Here is a 15,058-nt window from a genome sequence, read left to right on the forward strand (position 1 = left end):
TAGATAACAGTGACTTCAGCACCAGGCAACCCCATTACTGCTGGGAACCAATTTTGTCCGAGTGGATTTACAAACCATTACAGTTCAAACTTCCTTCACTTTCTTCCCAACCAACCACACTGAACAAAGAGGAAATTACGCTCAACTCCGAGGCATCTGGAATTGGCCACTGGAGAGAACAGGGCACTGAATTAGATGGACGTCGAGTCTGTGCCAGGACAGCACTGCCTACGCTCCTGTCACCAGCATAAAGCACTTTTTCCTTCAGTGGAGACCAGCTCTTCTAGGAAGGGGGAAAGAAAATACCTGCCTGCATGATCAGAGCCCCAGCACAACAAACCCTGACCCATGCCTAACAGCTCAGCCCCGCACCATTCCCTTTGGGCCTTACCACCTGAGTCAAATTAATAGCAAGGGCAAAAAGTGGTTCTCAGAAGTGTCAGAAAACAAACAGTGCCCGTCAGGGGTGGGACTATGAAACACTTGGAAAACAACTGTGATTCTCTCTCTAGCACAGGTCAGGGGAGCCCCCCTGGACAGATCTTACTATTCCTCCTCTTAGCTTACAAAAGTAATAAATTAGTTCTGAAGATTTGGATCCAGTCCTTTCTATTTACAAAAGCCCTCAAACCTGTCACAAAAATGCCGTTACCACAAAAAACCCAAAAACCTGCCATTGCTCTACAAAAACATGGACATCTTTCTAGTTAGTACAAAAAGCCTTTTATAAGTACAGTCATTGGGTCATACTCACACCCCGCTGGGGATGACATTAAAATTGTTTCGGCTGCACATGGTCTCACAGAGGTAAAAGTCCAACACACGGGGTACAGAAGGAAGAGTGCAGCACAACTGGGCGGTGTACCAGTCTCTGACATGGATGCGCTTCTGTGAAAGTTCATCCCCCGCGGAGTCCGCGCAGAGCTGAAACCCTCTCACCTTGCTACATGTTCACGTGCAGCCAGGTTTTTCCTTAAGCCATGGCAATTACTCATCCTTGGCTTTTTTGTGAGTGCAATCGTGCAATTCCTGCTGGCTTGCTTTGGGCATCCCAGCATCTGTGCACTCATGTTCCTGGATCCCGGTGGTCTCCCACAACAGCAGCCCAGAAGAGGCTTGGGTTGGCCGAGGGGAGCCCACCGCTTCCTCGCCACTACAGGCCCTGTGCAAGGGCCCAGCAGCTGGTGAGGGCTCTTGCCACGCACTGAGCTCTCTCTGCTCCCTGCTGTCTCTCCGCTGGGAGGAGACACTCTTGTATTCCACTGCTGTAGTCCCGTCTGTTTGCTCAGTGTAAACCCTGGCCATCAGCTGGATGGGATAAGACGCTTGGCACTCCCACTCAGCAGCATTAGTCTCCTGTTCATCGCTCTCTGACCCTTGAACTGCTATCTGGGGCACCTGTGTGGGCTTCTGCTCTGGTTTGGGAGGCTCTGAAGGGCCCCCAGACACTGAATGCTGCCTGGTCTCCACCCAGGAAGCTGTGTGAGGAACACGTCTCCACAGCACGCACTCGCTGTTCTGCTCGGGCTCTGCTTTCACGCTATCCTCGCTGACTGGCAGCAGCTCGGGCTCATCAAAACTCACTTCTTGGACAGCCTCTTGCTTCTTAAACGAGTCCCGGCGCTCTGACAGGTTCAGCCTCCTCATAATGACAAGCTCCTGGTCTCGGTCATGCCTCTCCCCTGGCCAGTCCCTCAGCCGGGGGGTCCCTGGGTAGGCCCCTGCACCATGCTCCCCAAGCAGAGCCTGGACAGGACACTCACCCCCTCCCAGCTCCTCCCCTGCCCCATCACTAGGAGGCATTTCCAGCGTGAGCTTCCGACTGCTGACCGTTTTCTTTTCTGCCATGTAGCTGACTATTTTCTCTGCTGACTGGACTCGCTTTAGCAGAGGGGACCTGGGGCCTTCAGCACTCCTGGGCCGAGACACTTGCCTAACAATGGTGGGGGGAGACAGCGTCTTGCCCTGGAAGGAGTGAACATTTCTGGTGTAACTTGGCAACGGTGATGAAGACCTCTGGGGAGAAGGCGGCTGCGGGACCGAGGCGGGGGTACATGCAAGGGGGGATGGGGGGATGCTGCTGGTGGACTTCCGGCGCCCCACCTTGTAGCGCTGACCACTGAGCTTTGGTGCTAGCCCGTGCAGAGAGCTTGGTCTGATGTGTCCTGCGGGAGAGGTGGGAGTGCTGGAGGAGGGGGACGTGCTCTGTGGGGAGACAGCATCTGCCAGAGAGAAAAGAACAATATGCTTGGTTAAGATACTGTGTTCACGTTGCTGAGGACGCCGCAGGGCTGGGACCAGATGCCAGTCAGAAATTCCAGCATCAGCCTGAGGAATAGCAGGCCTCAGCCAGACCGCAGCTAACTCGGGCTGCTCCTTCGAACCCGGCTACCTTCTTCTAGGGTGCTGCAGCCTCCAAGTTACACAGGGACCCAGGTCCAGCTGCCTTTTGGTTGGCGCAGGCTTAAAGCATCTATCACATGCCCCAGAGCAAACCAAACAGACCCAGAAACACTCCCAGGCCTCTGCCCAACTGCAGGAACAGCCAACAGCCTGGGAGCACAAGCACTAGTCATGTCCACTTCGCACTCACACATTTCAGCCAGTCCCAGAGGCAACCTGCTGGGTGATGAGCAGAACCAAGGCCTACCTGGTGGGAGGTCTGGAGCAGGACTGCGGCAAGGAGTTGTGGGGCCTGGAGACAGGCTGTGTGTGGGAGACCCTGGGAGGCTCTCACTCGAGGACAGGGAGTGATGGAGGCCAGAGGAGAAGCTGCGGCTGGTGTGCAGAACAGTTGACTGCTTGGAGATCTTCTTGAAGAGGCATTTCCTCCTTCAAGAGAGCAGGGGACAGGGTTTACATGGAGGGACTCACAAGAAAGAAACCACACAAGCTGCTCACAGACTCCCTGGTTCATCAAGTCAAACTTCCACCAACTGGCCCTTAAGAAAGACTCTGTGTGCAGCCTGCATCCAGCCAAGCACCTGTGCACAGGGTGCCAGGGAGAGGAGGTCACACGTCACCATTTCCAGCAGAAGGTGTCCCATGGCAGACCACACAGAGCTAGACCTGCCACGGAGCCCCAGCACAGACCTCACCATTAAGAGTCACTGCAGCCATTAATAGCAAGGGCCTTTTTCTACAGGCGATGCGGTGCTCTCCACCACAGCCTGTCCTGGGGGGGCTTTGATCAGTCTGCCCTAGGGCTTGCTGTCATGTGGCACTACCAGATACAATGGTTTTAAAGAGCTGAGTGACACCCCACTGCTAAGGATGAGCCTTTCGCTTGCATACAAGAAGGGGGTGGCCCAGCATCAGGGACGGGATGGTGCTGGGCCCTTCTGCTAGTAACAAGACATGGCACCTGCTCGCTAGGAGCGTGCTAGGGTGCAGCAGCATTTGCCTTCCCTGGCACCATTTCATGCTCCCGCTCTGTTTGTACTCACCGGTCCTGGCTGTCCCTTTTCCTGCTTTTCTTGCTCCTTCTGGCCATCCGGGTCTTGGAGCTGTTTTTCCGAGCAGGGCCGATTTTAATGGACGTGTTCTCCAAGGCAGTAGTTCGTAGTGCTACCTTGTTGCCGCTCTGAGATGCAGAAAAGGAGTTGTGACCGGTACAACAAGAGCACGTTTAAATTGGATTCCAAGGTCTGCAGGGACCACAGCCATCACCCAGTCCAGCCTTCAAGATACTGCGTGACGTGGTGCAGGCAGCCTGCCAGGCAGAACTGGCATAAGGCTCTGCGGTGCCACATATGACGCTCTGGCACTACTGCTCAGATCCCCAGTCCTCGCTGGACCAAACACTCCGTCCCTGCAAGCGTGCTAGCAAGACGGCTTTACATCCATTTGCTTTCTCTGGATCAGCTTCCGAAGTGCAACTCTGCCTTGGAGGTCCCACCACGATTGACCACATCAAGGCAGAGCTTCCTTAAGCCACTGGAGGTAAACGCACGTCTTGCCAGCACTGAATGAGAAGAGTGAAGAGTCTGGACCACAGAGGAAAGGACCCCTCTCCCCAGGGCCCAGGCAGGAGAAGCACAAAGCCCCCAGCCACCCTGCTCGTATTTCCTCTTGGAAACCTGCCTCAGGACAGGGGGATGCCTCTGCGACAGAGCTGGGTCTGTCCTGTAATAATTCACACACAACTGCTAGCATGGACCTGGCCCTTGGGATATTTCCTGGTTTAGCCTACCGGTGGGCTCCAAGGAAAGACAAGCAGGAAAAGAAAAGGACAGCTCAAGATCAGCCACCTGTCAGCAAACACAGGTCTCTTACCTTCAGGAGTAACTCCACAACATCCCTGTGAACTAGCCCCAGGACGGACTCCCCGTTCACATGTGTGATGAGATCACCCGCTTTCAGCCCTGCTTCCTGGGCAGGGCTCCCATCTTCCACGCTCTGGAATAGAAGAGCCAGGAAGTAGTACTTGGAGGCAGCCTGAAGGTCATTCACACAGTGCCTGGGTGCACAGATCAGTGCAGAGAGGCACTGGCCTCTGAATAGTCTGCTAGCTCCTCTTCCCTCTCCCCTTGGGGCTCGTCGCAAGGCTTCCTCTACCTTTGCATTTACCTCCTGCCCTTGTCAATGTGCTGCTAAGGGTGGAGAGCACAACCCACCTCCACACCCTTCCCGCACAGAGTTTCCCGTCACTCACCCACACCATGTGATGGACCGCGTACACATCGCTGTCCCCCATGTACACACGGATGGCACGCAGGGTGAAGCCGTATTTCTTGCCGGAGCTGTGGATGGTGATGGGCGGTCGCAGGCTGGTGATGGTGAGGGAGGAATCTCGGCTCGGGGAGGAGTCACGGGATGAAGGGTTGGAAGAGAGAGAGCGGGGGGAGATGGGGCTCATCAGGGCTCCACCGCCACAGTCATCTGTAAGCAACAGAGAGCACTTTGTTTCCCCTGTAAAAACCCTGCACGGACCCCTGGTTTGCTAACCTGGCTGCTATTAAATGGGACAGGGCTGAGATGTGGCTCACAAGCAGGAAGAACATGCCTGAGAGGATGGCCTCAGTCAGCTCACAGAGGAGGCAGAAAGACCCTGAGCCACAAGTCACTCGTGTAGTTTTCCATTGACTTATCGCAGCTGGGGCCTAGAGTGGACTTGTCAGCTCCCCTAACAGCCACATCTGCGTCCCCGCTCTTGCGTGCTGCCATGGCCTCCGCTGCGGGCAGCATCAGGGTAGCTGGGCAGGGGCTGCCTGCTAAAAACCAGGCTCATTCCTCAGTGACACCTCAAGCTGCAGGAGGCCTGAGGCAGGCAGCTCCACGGGCACAGCAGCTGGCACAGGAGGAGCAGGGGGTTACAGCCCAAAGAACCAGATGTGCCTCACGGCTCCTCAGAAAGTCAGATGCAGCAGCCACTTCCCACTCACCTGAGGTGATGATCAAGGACAGGGCTGAGACCGAGGCAGACTTGGGCACTCTGCTTCCCACGGATGCCCTCTGCCTCTCTGAAGCATCCTTCTGGCTGCCCAGGCGGCGGCTGGCTCCAGGCTCCAGGCCCCGGGGGCTGGAGTTCTTGGTCCCGGTGCTGTTGCTCCGCAGGCGGATGCGGTTCAGATTGACAAGATCAGCTGGATAGAGGGAGAAGGAGCCAGCAGGTCAGTGCTTCTGGAGGGCAGAGAGCAGCCCTGGTCAATGGCCAACCTGAGGAAAACTGCTCGCTGGAGCAGCACTGAGTCTAAGAGCTACTGCCCTTAATGCCACATCCCTCTTCAGCACCAACCTCTTCCCACAGGCACTGGCCGAGCTCAAGACTGCTGCATAGCAAGCACCTGGCTGAGGTCACTTTGCTCCAGTGGGTTACTCCCATGTTCCCTGAGGCTGCCCCTGCCCTCTCTGAGCAGGATCAACACTCAAGAGCTCTCTCCTGATGACCCAACATGCTGCCATGACCCAAGGGCCCGGGGCAAGGAGCTGTGCTCCAAGGAAGCTGTTGCATACCCGACAACGTGGAAGACTTTGCTGCTCCTCCTGCCCCTGCCTCAGGGTCTCCCAGCACAAACACCGGCCGCTCCCGCTTCTGTGGGCCCGGACAGGGGCTCTCATCCTCAGAGGAGAAAGCAAACTTGGGCATGGTCTCCAGGCTGTAGGTGCTGGTCAAGGTGGCCGGGCTATGGCTTCGCTCATGCCGGGAGGAGTAGGGTGTTGAGCCACAGGACGTCCATGATCGGAGCCTGGCAGTAACAGAGAGATGGTCAGGACAGCGACACAGTTTAGGCTGGAGGGACCAGAAACTGCATCACCCCGACCCACACCATCACAGTGCCACAGGGCACATCCCCACTACGTCACTTTTGCAACCACAGTGTCTTTTCCACAAGGCCGCTGCTCTGGGGCTCCACCGCCTCAGTCAGGATTTCAAAGCAGCAGCTGGGAAAAGGATTCCCTGCTACCCCATCAAACAGCCCAAAGCAATGTGCAGCCAAGAGTCCAGGGCCACCTGGAGAACGATGGCAACAGCTTGAGGCCCCACACCCTCTCCTCCCTGCTCCATGCATCTTCCTCTCCACAGAAGGACCTTGGAGCCCACATCTGCTGGAGTACCAACAAGGCTCTGCTCCCAGAAACCCAGATTCAGCCGGGCCCCCATGCATGTCCCCCCCTGCAGCTCACCCCTTACCTGGCCTCTGTGTTTGACACCCGGCTCTTCTCCTCATCTCCTGAGCTCCTGTCCCACCGTTCTGGCCTGTCCTCCTTCTCCTCACTGTGACTTCGCTCAGAAGATGAGAGGCCGAGGGCTGAGTGAGCTGCAAGGTACTCGGAGCTGCTGTACACCTGCAGGAGAGAGGCCGTGTTAGTGGGCAGCAGAGGCTGGTGACCAGGGGCTGCTGCAGGATCCCCATGGTGACTGACCGCCAGGCTACGGCTCAGCCAAGAACCCAGTCTTTACACATCATCTGCAGGGATCTCTTGCCAACCAACACGACGTGAGCCCTCTCTGAGATGGGACGTGCTAGCTGCTTAACAGTGCACAGCAAGGCCACATGCCAAGAGAGGGAGAATACCAGCCCAGTGGAAACACCGGGGAACCTGAGCAAGCAGCAGCAAGAGACAGTCCAGCAGACACGCCAGAACTAACACTTCCCCTCCTCCCACCCATTTGCAAGGTGCCAGGAGATCCATGGGGCAGACTGGGGCTCGCACGCAGGGCAGCCCCTCCAGCAACCCAGTCACATCTCTGTAGCACCAGACGGAGGGTGGCTCAGGGCTGGCTTCAAAGGAAAGAGGTCCCCCTGCTAACTTGCCACCCACCTTTCTGGAGCACACGCTGCAGCACTCCCTAAGCTGCTCCTGCAAGAAGAGCCGGCTCTCCGGGCTTTAACGTGCCTGCTGGAGTGCAGAACGCCCAACAGGGCGCTGACACCCCTGCACGCCGCCGTCAGTGTGCAAGCCCCAGGCTCTGGGGTGCTGGAGGGAAGAAGCAGCTCTCTACAAGGAGGCTGTGGCACCTGGGGTGCCTTGAGAGCCTTTCAAGGGTGCCACAGGGGGGGACACAGTGTTAGCACTGTTAGCTATGCAAACACGATTTACAGGATAAACCCAAAGATTTCAAACAGAAATCTGTGGTGTTAAAAACATTATGAATTGTTGTGGTCTAGGTTCTTTGCAACAAAATAATTGCTTTATTATTGCTCTGTAGTCAAAAATGAATGAAAACAAAGAGCCAGCATTTTCCAAGAAGGGCCTTGAGACTAAAAATGTTAAGAACCACTGTACTAAGCCCTCCCTCCTACTGGGCTCCATGGGCCACTTCCGATACCTTGCTAAAGCGGTGGGAGCATGAGGAGAACTGACCAATCTCCACAGACGACTCCTCATCATTGGTCTCTTCATCCTCAGAGTCCAAGTGGCGGTACCGCTCCGTGCGAGCTAGAAGCAAGCAGCAGCAAAAGCTACCAAGAGCAGCATCCAGCAGGCACGCCATACCCCCAACCAGCACCAGACACAGCCCCACCATGAAAACAAGTTGGGACAATGGTTTGTACAGGAGACAAGCCCAAACTGGCCTTACTGTCAAAATAGCTGGTGTCGTCCTCGGACTCCAGCTGGGGGATGAACTCTGCCTTCTGTCGCAGCAGCCCATTCCAGTCCAGGTTGTGGAAGAAGGAGTGATGCTTCACCTCGTGCACACCGCCTAGTGCCCAGCACAGAAACCTGCCGTTACAGAGCTGCCCATCGGCAAGCTCCGTGCCCCCAGAACCTCCCTAGCGCTCGCTCTGGGACGAGTCTGAGTGACCGCACCCAAAGCGGGTGACGTGGGCACACTGGAACTGTGCTCTATACCCATCTGGCTTCAGTGTCCCAAAGTAAATCCAAGCCCCGTGGCACAACACGGCTTGCAGGAAAGGCGTGCTCAGGGCTGAACTGCACAGAACCACGGAGGATAGCCAAGTGCAACCCACACCATGCAGAGCTGGGATAGGTGCCCAGAGGTAATCCCAGGCATACCAGGGGCCACCCCAAACCAAGGGCAGCCTCAAACTGACAAGTGCGGAGCAGCCGCCATGCAGGAGCCCTGGCCCCACAGTGCACACGGGGTTCAAGCCACACAGCAAGGCCTGAAGCCACATACCAGTGCCTACGCGTTCGAGTGGACACTGCCTCAGCAGGCTCATGATCAAGTCTTGGGCATCAGCAGGAAGCGCCTCGTCTCCTTCAGGCCACATGATTTCATCTGAAACAGAAGAAAGCCTCACAAGGTGCCTCCTCCCATGAGAGCTAAGTGCATTCAGCTCCAGACAACCAGCAACTTCTTTGGAGGCACCAACACAATATAGGACACTAAACCCCTCCACCAGTGTCTTCTGCCCCTGTCCCACTCTCGCGAGCTACAAAGCGGGTGCTGCTCCAATGCCCAGTCTGAGCCGGGAGAGGTGCCCACTCACCACTGCAGGCACACGCTACTTGGTTAGTGCTTGCCAAGCCCTTCAGAGTTCTTGGATGAAAGAGGATTCAGAAGACTAAAGTCTTATTGATATTCAGACCCCAAAGGGCAAGGCTCAGGGGCTGAATGTGGCACAGAAGCAGAATATGCAGGAGCCCAGCAGCCAGGGACCCTGACCCGAATACCTAACCCCTATCCCAGAGCTGCTATGAGCCAAAGGAAGAGCAAGGCTTGAAATGGCAAAACCCCAAGAGCCCCCTCAGAGCCCACCCAAGAGTCACCAACATCACCGGAGACCTACCGCTGATCACCTGCCCGAAGAGCTCTTCCGGCGTGTCACCAAAGAAGGGGACACAGCCCACGAGGAACTCGTACAGGATGATACCCATCGCCCACCAGTCGACTGGCTTCCCATAGCCCTGCATTAAGATCACCTCTGGTGCGATGTACTCGGGTGTGCCACACACCTGTGTGTGAAGAAGCCAGCTTGACTCCTGTGCCACTCCACAGCCACCCTGGCTTGCAGGAGGGACGTGGGCAGCCCTCCCACCCTTTCCCAGAGGCCTGGGAAGTGCTTTAGACAATGCCCGCACTTGCTGGGGTCCTGACTGTACCTGCTTGTCCATGAACTCCCGAGTATCCTTTGTCATGTGTCCTTCGTACAAGTTTGTGGTCATGTTCATCAGCCCAATCTTGGACAGGCCAAAGTCTGTCAGCTTGATGTGACCCATCGACGTGATCAGCAAACTGCACAGATATGCACGAGTGACCTGCCTGGTTCATGTCTCCAGCACAAAGCAGGGAGAGGGGGAAGAGCCAGTGCTTCCAGCTCCAGGGGATGCAGCAGAGGCAGAAAGACACAGAAGCCAGGCCTTCTGGGAAGATGCCTGTGAGCCAGCATGTGCCGTCACTCGCCCTTTACCCATCCCACTGGTACCTTGCTAAACAGAGGCTGAGAAGCAGGGCCCAGCTCAGAAGCCTACAGTGAAAGGACTGGCTGCTTTCTGCTCTTGCCATGGGATTACTGAACCTGGAGCGGGGCCCATCCATCCCTCAGGGAAGCAGAGGGAACCCCTCTCCCTGCCCCCGCTTAGATCCAGCCACTTCTACCCCGGAGACCCCTGGGTCTGCCCCACCCCGTGTCCTTACTTGTCAGGCTTGAGGTCCCTGTGCACAATCCCATAGTTGTGGAGATACTCCAGGGCAAGGACAGTCTCAGCAAAGTACATCCTGGCCATGTCAACTGGCAGAGGGCCCATGTTCTTCAGCAGCGTGGCGCAGTCTCCCCCTGCGGGACACACAGACCCTCTGGGATCCACACATGACCACACATGAGACTCAGTGGGCGGAAGGAGGGTTTCCTGAAGCCTTTCCTCACCGGGGAGTGAAGATTCCCCACACCAAGTCAGGCCAGAGGCCAGTGCACCCCACATCCTGCTTCAGGCAGCTACCACCTGATGCAGCATGGCAGCACCCCAACGTGGGGCTCTGAGCTCCATGGAGTCCCCATATCCTTTGGCCTGAGGGTAAGAGGGGTCAGCATCTGGGAACACCTCAGCTGCCCTGTGGTGACTGCCCTATGCCCTTAACTATGCAGGAAGTGAAAGCTAAACTGGGCCAATTTATGTTTCATTTGATGCTCTGCTCCTGCGCACGCACTCAGTCCCCTCAGGGGCAGCACAAGACCCTTGTGCCTCTGCTCGACACAGGAAAGAAGTTGACTGGGCAGGGGAAGTCCTGAGTTCCTCACCCTGCTGCCTGCTCGCAGGGACAGAGCAGGCAGGGGAGTGCAGGGCAGGGGCGTGTGCACTCTGGCAGGGCACAGGACACTTGGTGCCAAGGGTTCATTGCCCAAAGGCGTCATTGGCCTGCCTGGACAACAACCCCGACACCGGGGAGCCCTCCATTCCCCTGCATGAAGACAGCAGGGAGGTTTTACATCTGCTTTAAGAGCTGCAGCTTCAGCACTCACCTTCCACATACTCCATCACCATGCACAGGTGCCTCCTGGTCTCAAAGGAACAAAACATGCTGACCACGAAGGGGTTCTCGGCAAAAGTCAGGATGTCCCGCTCCACAAACACCTGCTGGATCTGGTTCCGCAGAACAAGGTTCTGCTTGTTAATTTTCTTTATGGCAAAGCGCTGGCGGGTCTCTTTGTGCCTCACCAGATACACCGCCCTGCACGGGAGAAAGACAGACAACGGCTCCCTGAGCAGCAGCCTTCGGCACCTGCCAGCACCGCGAGGGCACTGCAGGATTCAGACAGAGCCCTGTGGCCACTGTCACATGCATACATCCAGAACAGCTGGGCGGTCTACTCCAAAATGCATTCCTACAAGCAGCCCCGATCTGCCATCCAGAGCACATGCTCAGGACTCCAAGTCTTCCGCCCCCGGCTTTCTAAGCATTTGCTGCTAACCAACCATGCACAGTGCTCTCCGTGGCATCATCTACAGTTGGGTCAAGTAAAATGGGCATTTCCAAGCATGCTGCCAGCAAGGCCCGTCTTACTAAGCAACATCACTGCAGCGAGGTGGGAGCTGCTACCTGGGCAGTAAGCCAGCGTGGACCTGGAGGAACTGGTGGGCAGGCACTAGAACGCCACACTGAAGGCAAGAGCTTAGGCTCACCAATTCTAGCGGAAAGTCTCTACCCTGACTGGCCAAGCGACGCCAGAAGCAGCTGCAAGGAACCAGAAGCACTGGGCCTGCTGCTCCTCTCTACTCTCTGACATTTGTGCTTTCTTAAAGGAGACAGCAAGACTGTTCAGGTCCTGTATTTGAAAACAGCAGCCAGTGTCTGCTGTCAGGACTGGGGACTGCTCAATGCAGCCTCCAGTGCCCAGGCATGCTGGCTCCCAAGCATCCTGTGTGGAAGCAGTAGCCTCCCACAACTCACCCATAGGCCCCGTTGCTGATCAGCTTGATGGTCTCAAAGTCGCTCTCGCATGGTTTCCTTCGATAAGTGGCAGCTGAAGCCCGGCTCTGAGTGAGTCACAGACAGACAGACACAGAGGGATATATCCGGCCTTCTGCAATCCTGGAACTGTTACAGATCACTATACACATGTTCCCTGATTCACCATCCCTGTGACTGTCCAGTGCACCCCCCACACCCAGGGAAGCTGTCTCACCAGACGACAGTCCTGCCATCGGATGCTCGCTAGACCCACTTGCTGGAGTGGTGCCATCTCGCACCATCATGGGAAACTACCCAACCAGGAACCCACTACACCACGCAGGCAATGAACTGCAAGCCAAATCCGGCCTCCTGCCATGCCTATTCCACATGCCCAGGTGCCATTTTGAGGGCGTGAGCACGGGACTGGGCATCTACACGATGTCTACCATCAAAAATGCCTGAAAACCCACACAGCTTCATCAGTCCTTTATGGATGGGGGAGCTCAAACGCTAATCTTCCTGGGGTACGGCGATGCCGGAAGGCCATTTGCATACAGGATGCTAGACGTTAACGTTGTACACAGTACATGCAAAAGCAGGAAGGTCCGAGCAGGGACAGCAAATGCTGACTCTGCTGGCCGTACTCACCTCGGGGGGGTCATCTGCTTCTGGAGCAACAGTATTCCCACCATCCAACTGATCCAGCTGAACCATCTCTACGGGGGGAAAAACAGCTGTCAGCCATCTGATAGCACTGCTGGCACACTGCTGCGGTTCGAGACAGCATGGGAATGACATCTGTCCAGCTGGATTCCAGGGGCTCCAGCTAAGACCTGCCACTGGAAAACTCTGGGTCATGGCATCCCAGGGTCAGAACTACAACATCACTACGTCACTACCACACTGGAGAGTTGAACTTGTATATAACTCTATCTGTTCCACAGCCCTCTCTGTGCTCTCTCTGTGGATTAAGATTCCCTTGAGCTTTGACTTCTCATGGATTAAGTGTTCTTGAAAGTAATCTACTTTACTTCCGTTGAGTGAGCACTAATGAAAATGGAGCGAGGGTCTGGCCAGGAAAGTCTGGGACACAGGCCTGGAACCTGCACCACGCCACCACCGCCTGCTGAGCCTTGCTGCCTTTGGTGGCTGATACATCCAACTTCATCTCCGTGCAGAGCGATCTGATACCACCTGCTTTTCAGGCATAGGGGATTGAGCATCCTCACAGGAACACAATCTGTCACCACCAGCCAAAGTGACTGCTGCCTTTCACTCCGAGAGGGCTCCCACTTGGCCTCTGAAGCAGCCAGTGGAGGGGTTTGCATCTGATGCATATATATTGGCTAAGGGGATGACACCCAAGTGGGGAGACAGCAAAACTGTTATGGCTGTACCAGACACTGGCCATGCAATGCCTGGAAGGAGGTTAGGAGGCCTAGGCTCACTTCAGGACACACCTGCCCTCTGCTGTGAGCAGGATGGGTGGGAGGGGGCAGGACACGGCACACACCACATACTAGCCCTTTTGCCTACCCGGCTGGCAGCTTGCACAGGAGCTTTGCGCAGACCTGCAAGCTCGGCGTCACCGTAAACATGCATCTCAGCCGACTTACCAGCAGCAGTGCTGGCTGGACAAGCCGTCTGTTTGTCTTGACAGCACCAGCTCCACCACCATCCTGCGCCACCACATTCACCCCAGCCTCAAGAGGCCACCCCAGGGAGAGCACAACGCTCCCAGGGAGACTCCAGCCCCCTCAAGACAGTAGCAAGGCTGCCCCCAGCATCAGCAGCACTGATGTGGCAGGATGTGGGCAGCTGTTTGTCTGGGAATGGGACACTTTCCTGGACAGGGCGACGTCTACCCAATAACCACAGCCTGGGGGCAAGCAGTGCTGCATCCTGTTCCCAGCTTGAGCACTGCACGTTTCCCTACCCTCCAGGGGGTCCTTAGCGAGCCCCAGTTGGCTGATGATGTAGCGTGGGATGTCTGTCTTTATCCCCTGCCCAACTTTGGCATGGCCTTCCGCGGCTTCCAGCAGGTGATAGAACTCCTCGGGATCGAACTCCTGCACAGTGAAGAGCACGCGCAGTCAGTACAGGACTCTGCCTTAACGTCCGTCCTCCCCTGCCGCACTCCGGGCATCCCCGTGCCTGAAGGCATGAATGTCTTTGAACGGGGCTAGAGCAAGTACTGATCTGAGCCGGCCCACTTCTGCTCTGGCATTTTGCGACACAGCACAGACTGGTTGGTGTTTCTGCTTCCGGCATAAACCCTCCAGGCACACAAGCCTGGATAAAGATTTCATCTTGTGCCCTGGAGTTTGAGGGCATTTTTCAGAGGACAGCCTGGCTCTGTGCCTAGGCAGTGTTATTCCTTCCAGCTGTGGGATATGCTAAAACAAATCTCCAGTTAGACCCCGCAAGAGAGATTTGAAGATTTAACGAAGGTCCAGTTGCAGGGTTTCAAACCAGATTAATCCCTGAAGCAGAATGTTTGGGAAGTTCAGTATAGGATAAAAGCTAGAGCAGGGCATGAGAAGCAGCAAAGCAGATTAAGCATCCCTCCCAGCCCTGCGTCCCTCTTCATTAATAATTCTGAATGTCTGTACTGGCTTCAGCTGATCTCTCCAGACCAACCAAGTTATATAACCACTAGCCTGACACCCACCTCCAGTGAGTGGGCCCAAGGGAACGGCCCTGTTCCATCCGGACATCCCACTGGGATTGAGCTGGACCTTCTACAGGGCAGACGGCGTGCACAGGAGCTGCTCTGTGCATGAAAATGCAGGGGACGCCTCTGCTGGGGACTCAGATTTTCTCCCTGACCACTGAGCCCAGCCCGCACAACACAGAGGCCAGAGCTGAGCGCATGCACTCTGACTGCAGCGAAGCCGTGAGTATCTCTTACCAAGCACTCTAGAAGGCGGGCCGGTCGAGATATTATTATCAGCAGCTTCCTCACCAGCTGGTCTACAAACCTCACTTCCTCACTCTCTGAACGCTCCTGGGCCTGTAGAAGGGGAGACAAAAGCTGCAAGGTCACCACAGAGCCGGCAGGCCGCAGGGAGCCAGAAAGGGGGTGCGGGCCAGATGCTTACGTCTCGCAGCATCTTCTCCAGCTTTTCCTGCAGTTCCATGAAGTAGCGCGAGGTGATGAGGGCTCCCTGGGACTTAGCCAAGCAGTCTCGGGCCAACTCAATGATCTGATGGTGGATGAACCCCAGCACTCCATCAGCAAGGGGCAAGGTGCTG

At 56.0% G+C, this 15,058-nt stretch overlaps 1 protein-coding gene across 1 annotated transcript in view; it reads right to left on the bottom strand.

The window, feature by feature from the left end:
• Nucleotides 1-6: 6 nt before the first annotated feature.
• The window catches only part of MAST3 (microtubule associated serine/threonine kinase 3), a 32,644-nt gene continuing 17,592 nt past the window's right edge, over nt 7-15,058 (bottom strand). The window contains exons 9-26 of the mRNA XM_019513641.1: nt 13,740-13,872; nt 12,452-12,519; nt 11,801-11,886; nt 10,872-11,080; nt 10,049-10,187; nt 9,514-9,646; nt 9,201-9,366; nt 8,588-8,689; nt 8,027-8,149; nt 7,775-7,884; nt 6,635-6,789; nt 5,956-6,188; nt 5,385-5,585; nt 4,655-4,881; nt 4,276-4,398; nt 3,447-3,583; nt 2,651-2,832; nt 7-2,222 (exon numbers count right to left, since the gene is read on the bottom strand). Coding sequence (XP_019369186.1) covers nt 988-2,222; nt 2,651-2,832; nt 3,447-3,583; nt 4,276-4,398; nt 4,655-4,881; nt 5,385-5,585; nt 5,956-6,188; nt 6,635-6,789; nt 7,775-7,884; nt 8,027-8,149; nt 8,588-8,689; nt 9,201-9,366; nt 9,514-9,646; nt 10,049-10,187; nt 10,872-11,080; nt 11,801-11,886; nt 12,452-12,519; nt 13,740-13,872 — 3,762 coding nt within the window. The 3' untranslated portion in view covers nt 7-987. The remainder of the gene's footprint in view (nt 2,223-2,650; nt 2,833-3,446; nt 3,584-4,275; nt 4,399-4,654; nt 4,882-5,384; nt 5,586-5,955; nt 6,189-6,634; nt 6,790-7,774; nt 7,885-8,026; nt 8,150-8,587; nt 8,690-9,200; nt 9,367-9,513; nt 9,647-10,048; nt 10,188-10,871; nt 11,081-11,800; nt 11,887-12,451; nt 12,520-13,739; nt 13,873-15,058) is intronic.

This window comes from Gavialis gangeticus, unplaced genomic scaffold (assembly GCF_001723915.1).
Source record: "Gavialis gangeticus isolate Ggan-Ray unplaced genomic scaffold, GavGan_comp1, whole genome shotgun sequence".
Classification (NCBI taxonomy): domain Eukaryota; kingdom Metazoa; phylum Chordata; order Crocodylia; family Gavialidae; genus Gavialis; species Gavialis gangeticus.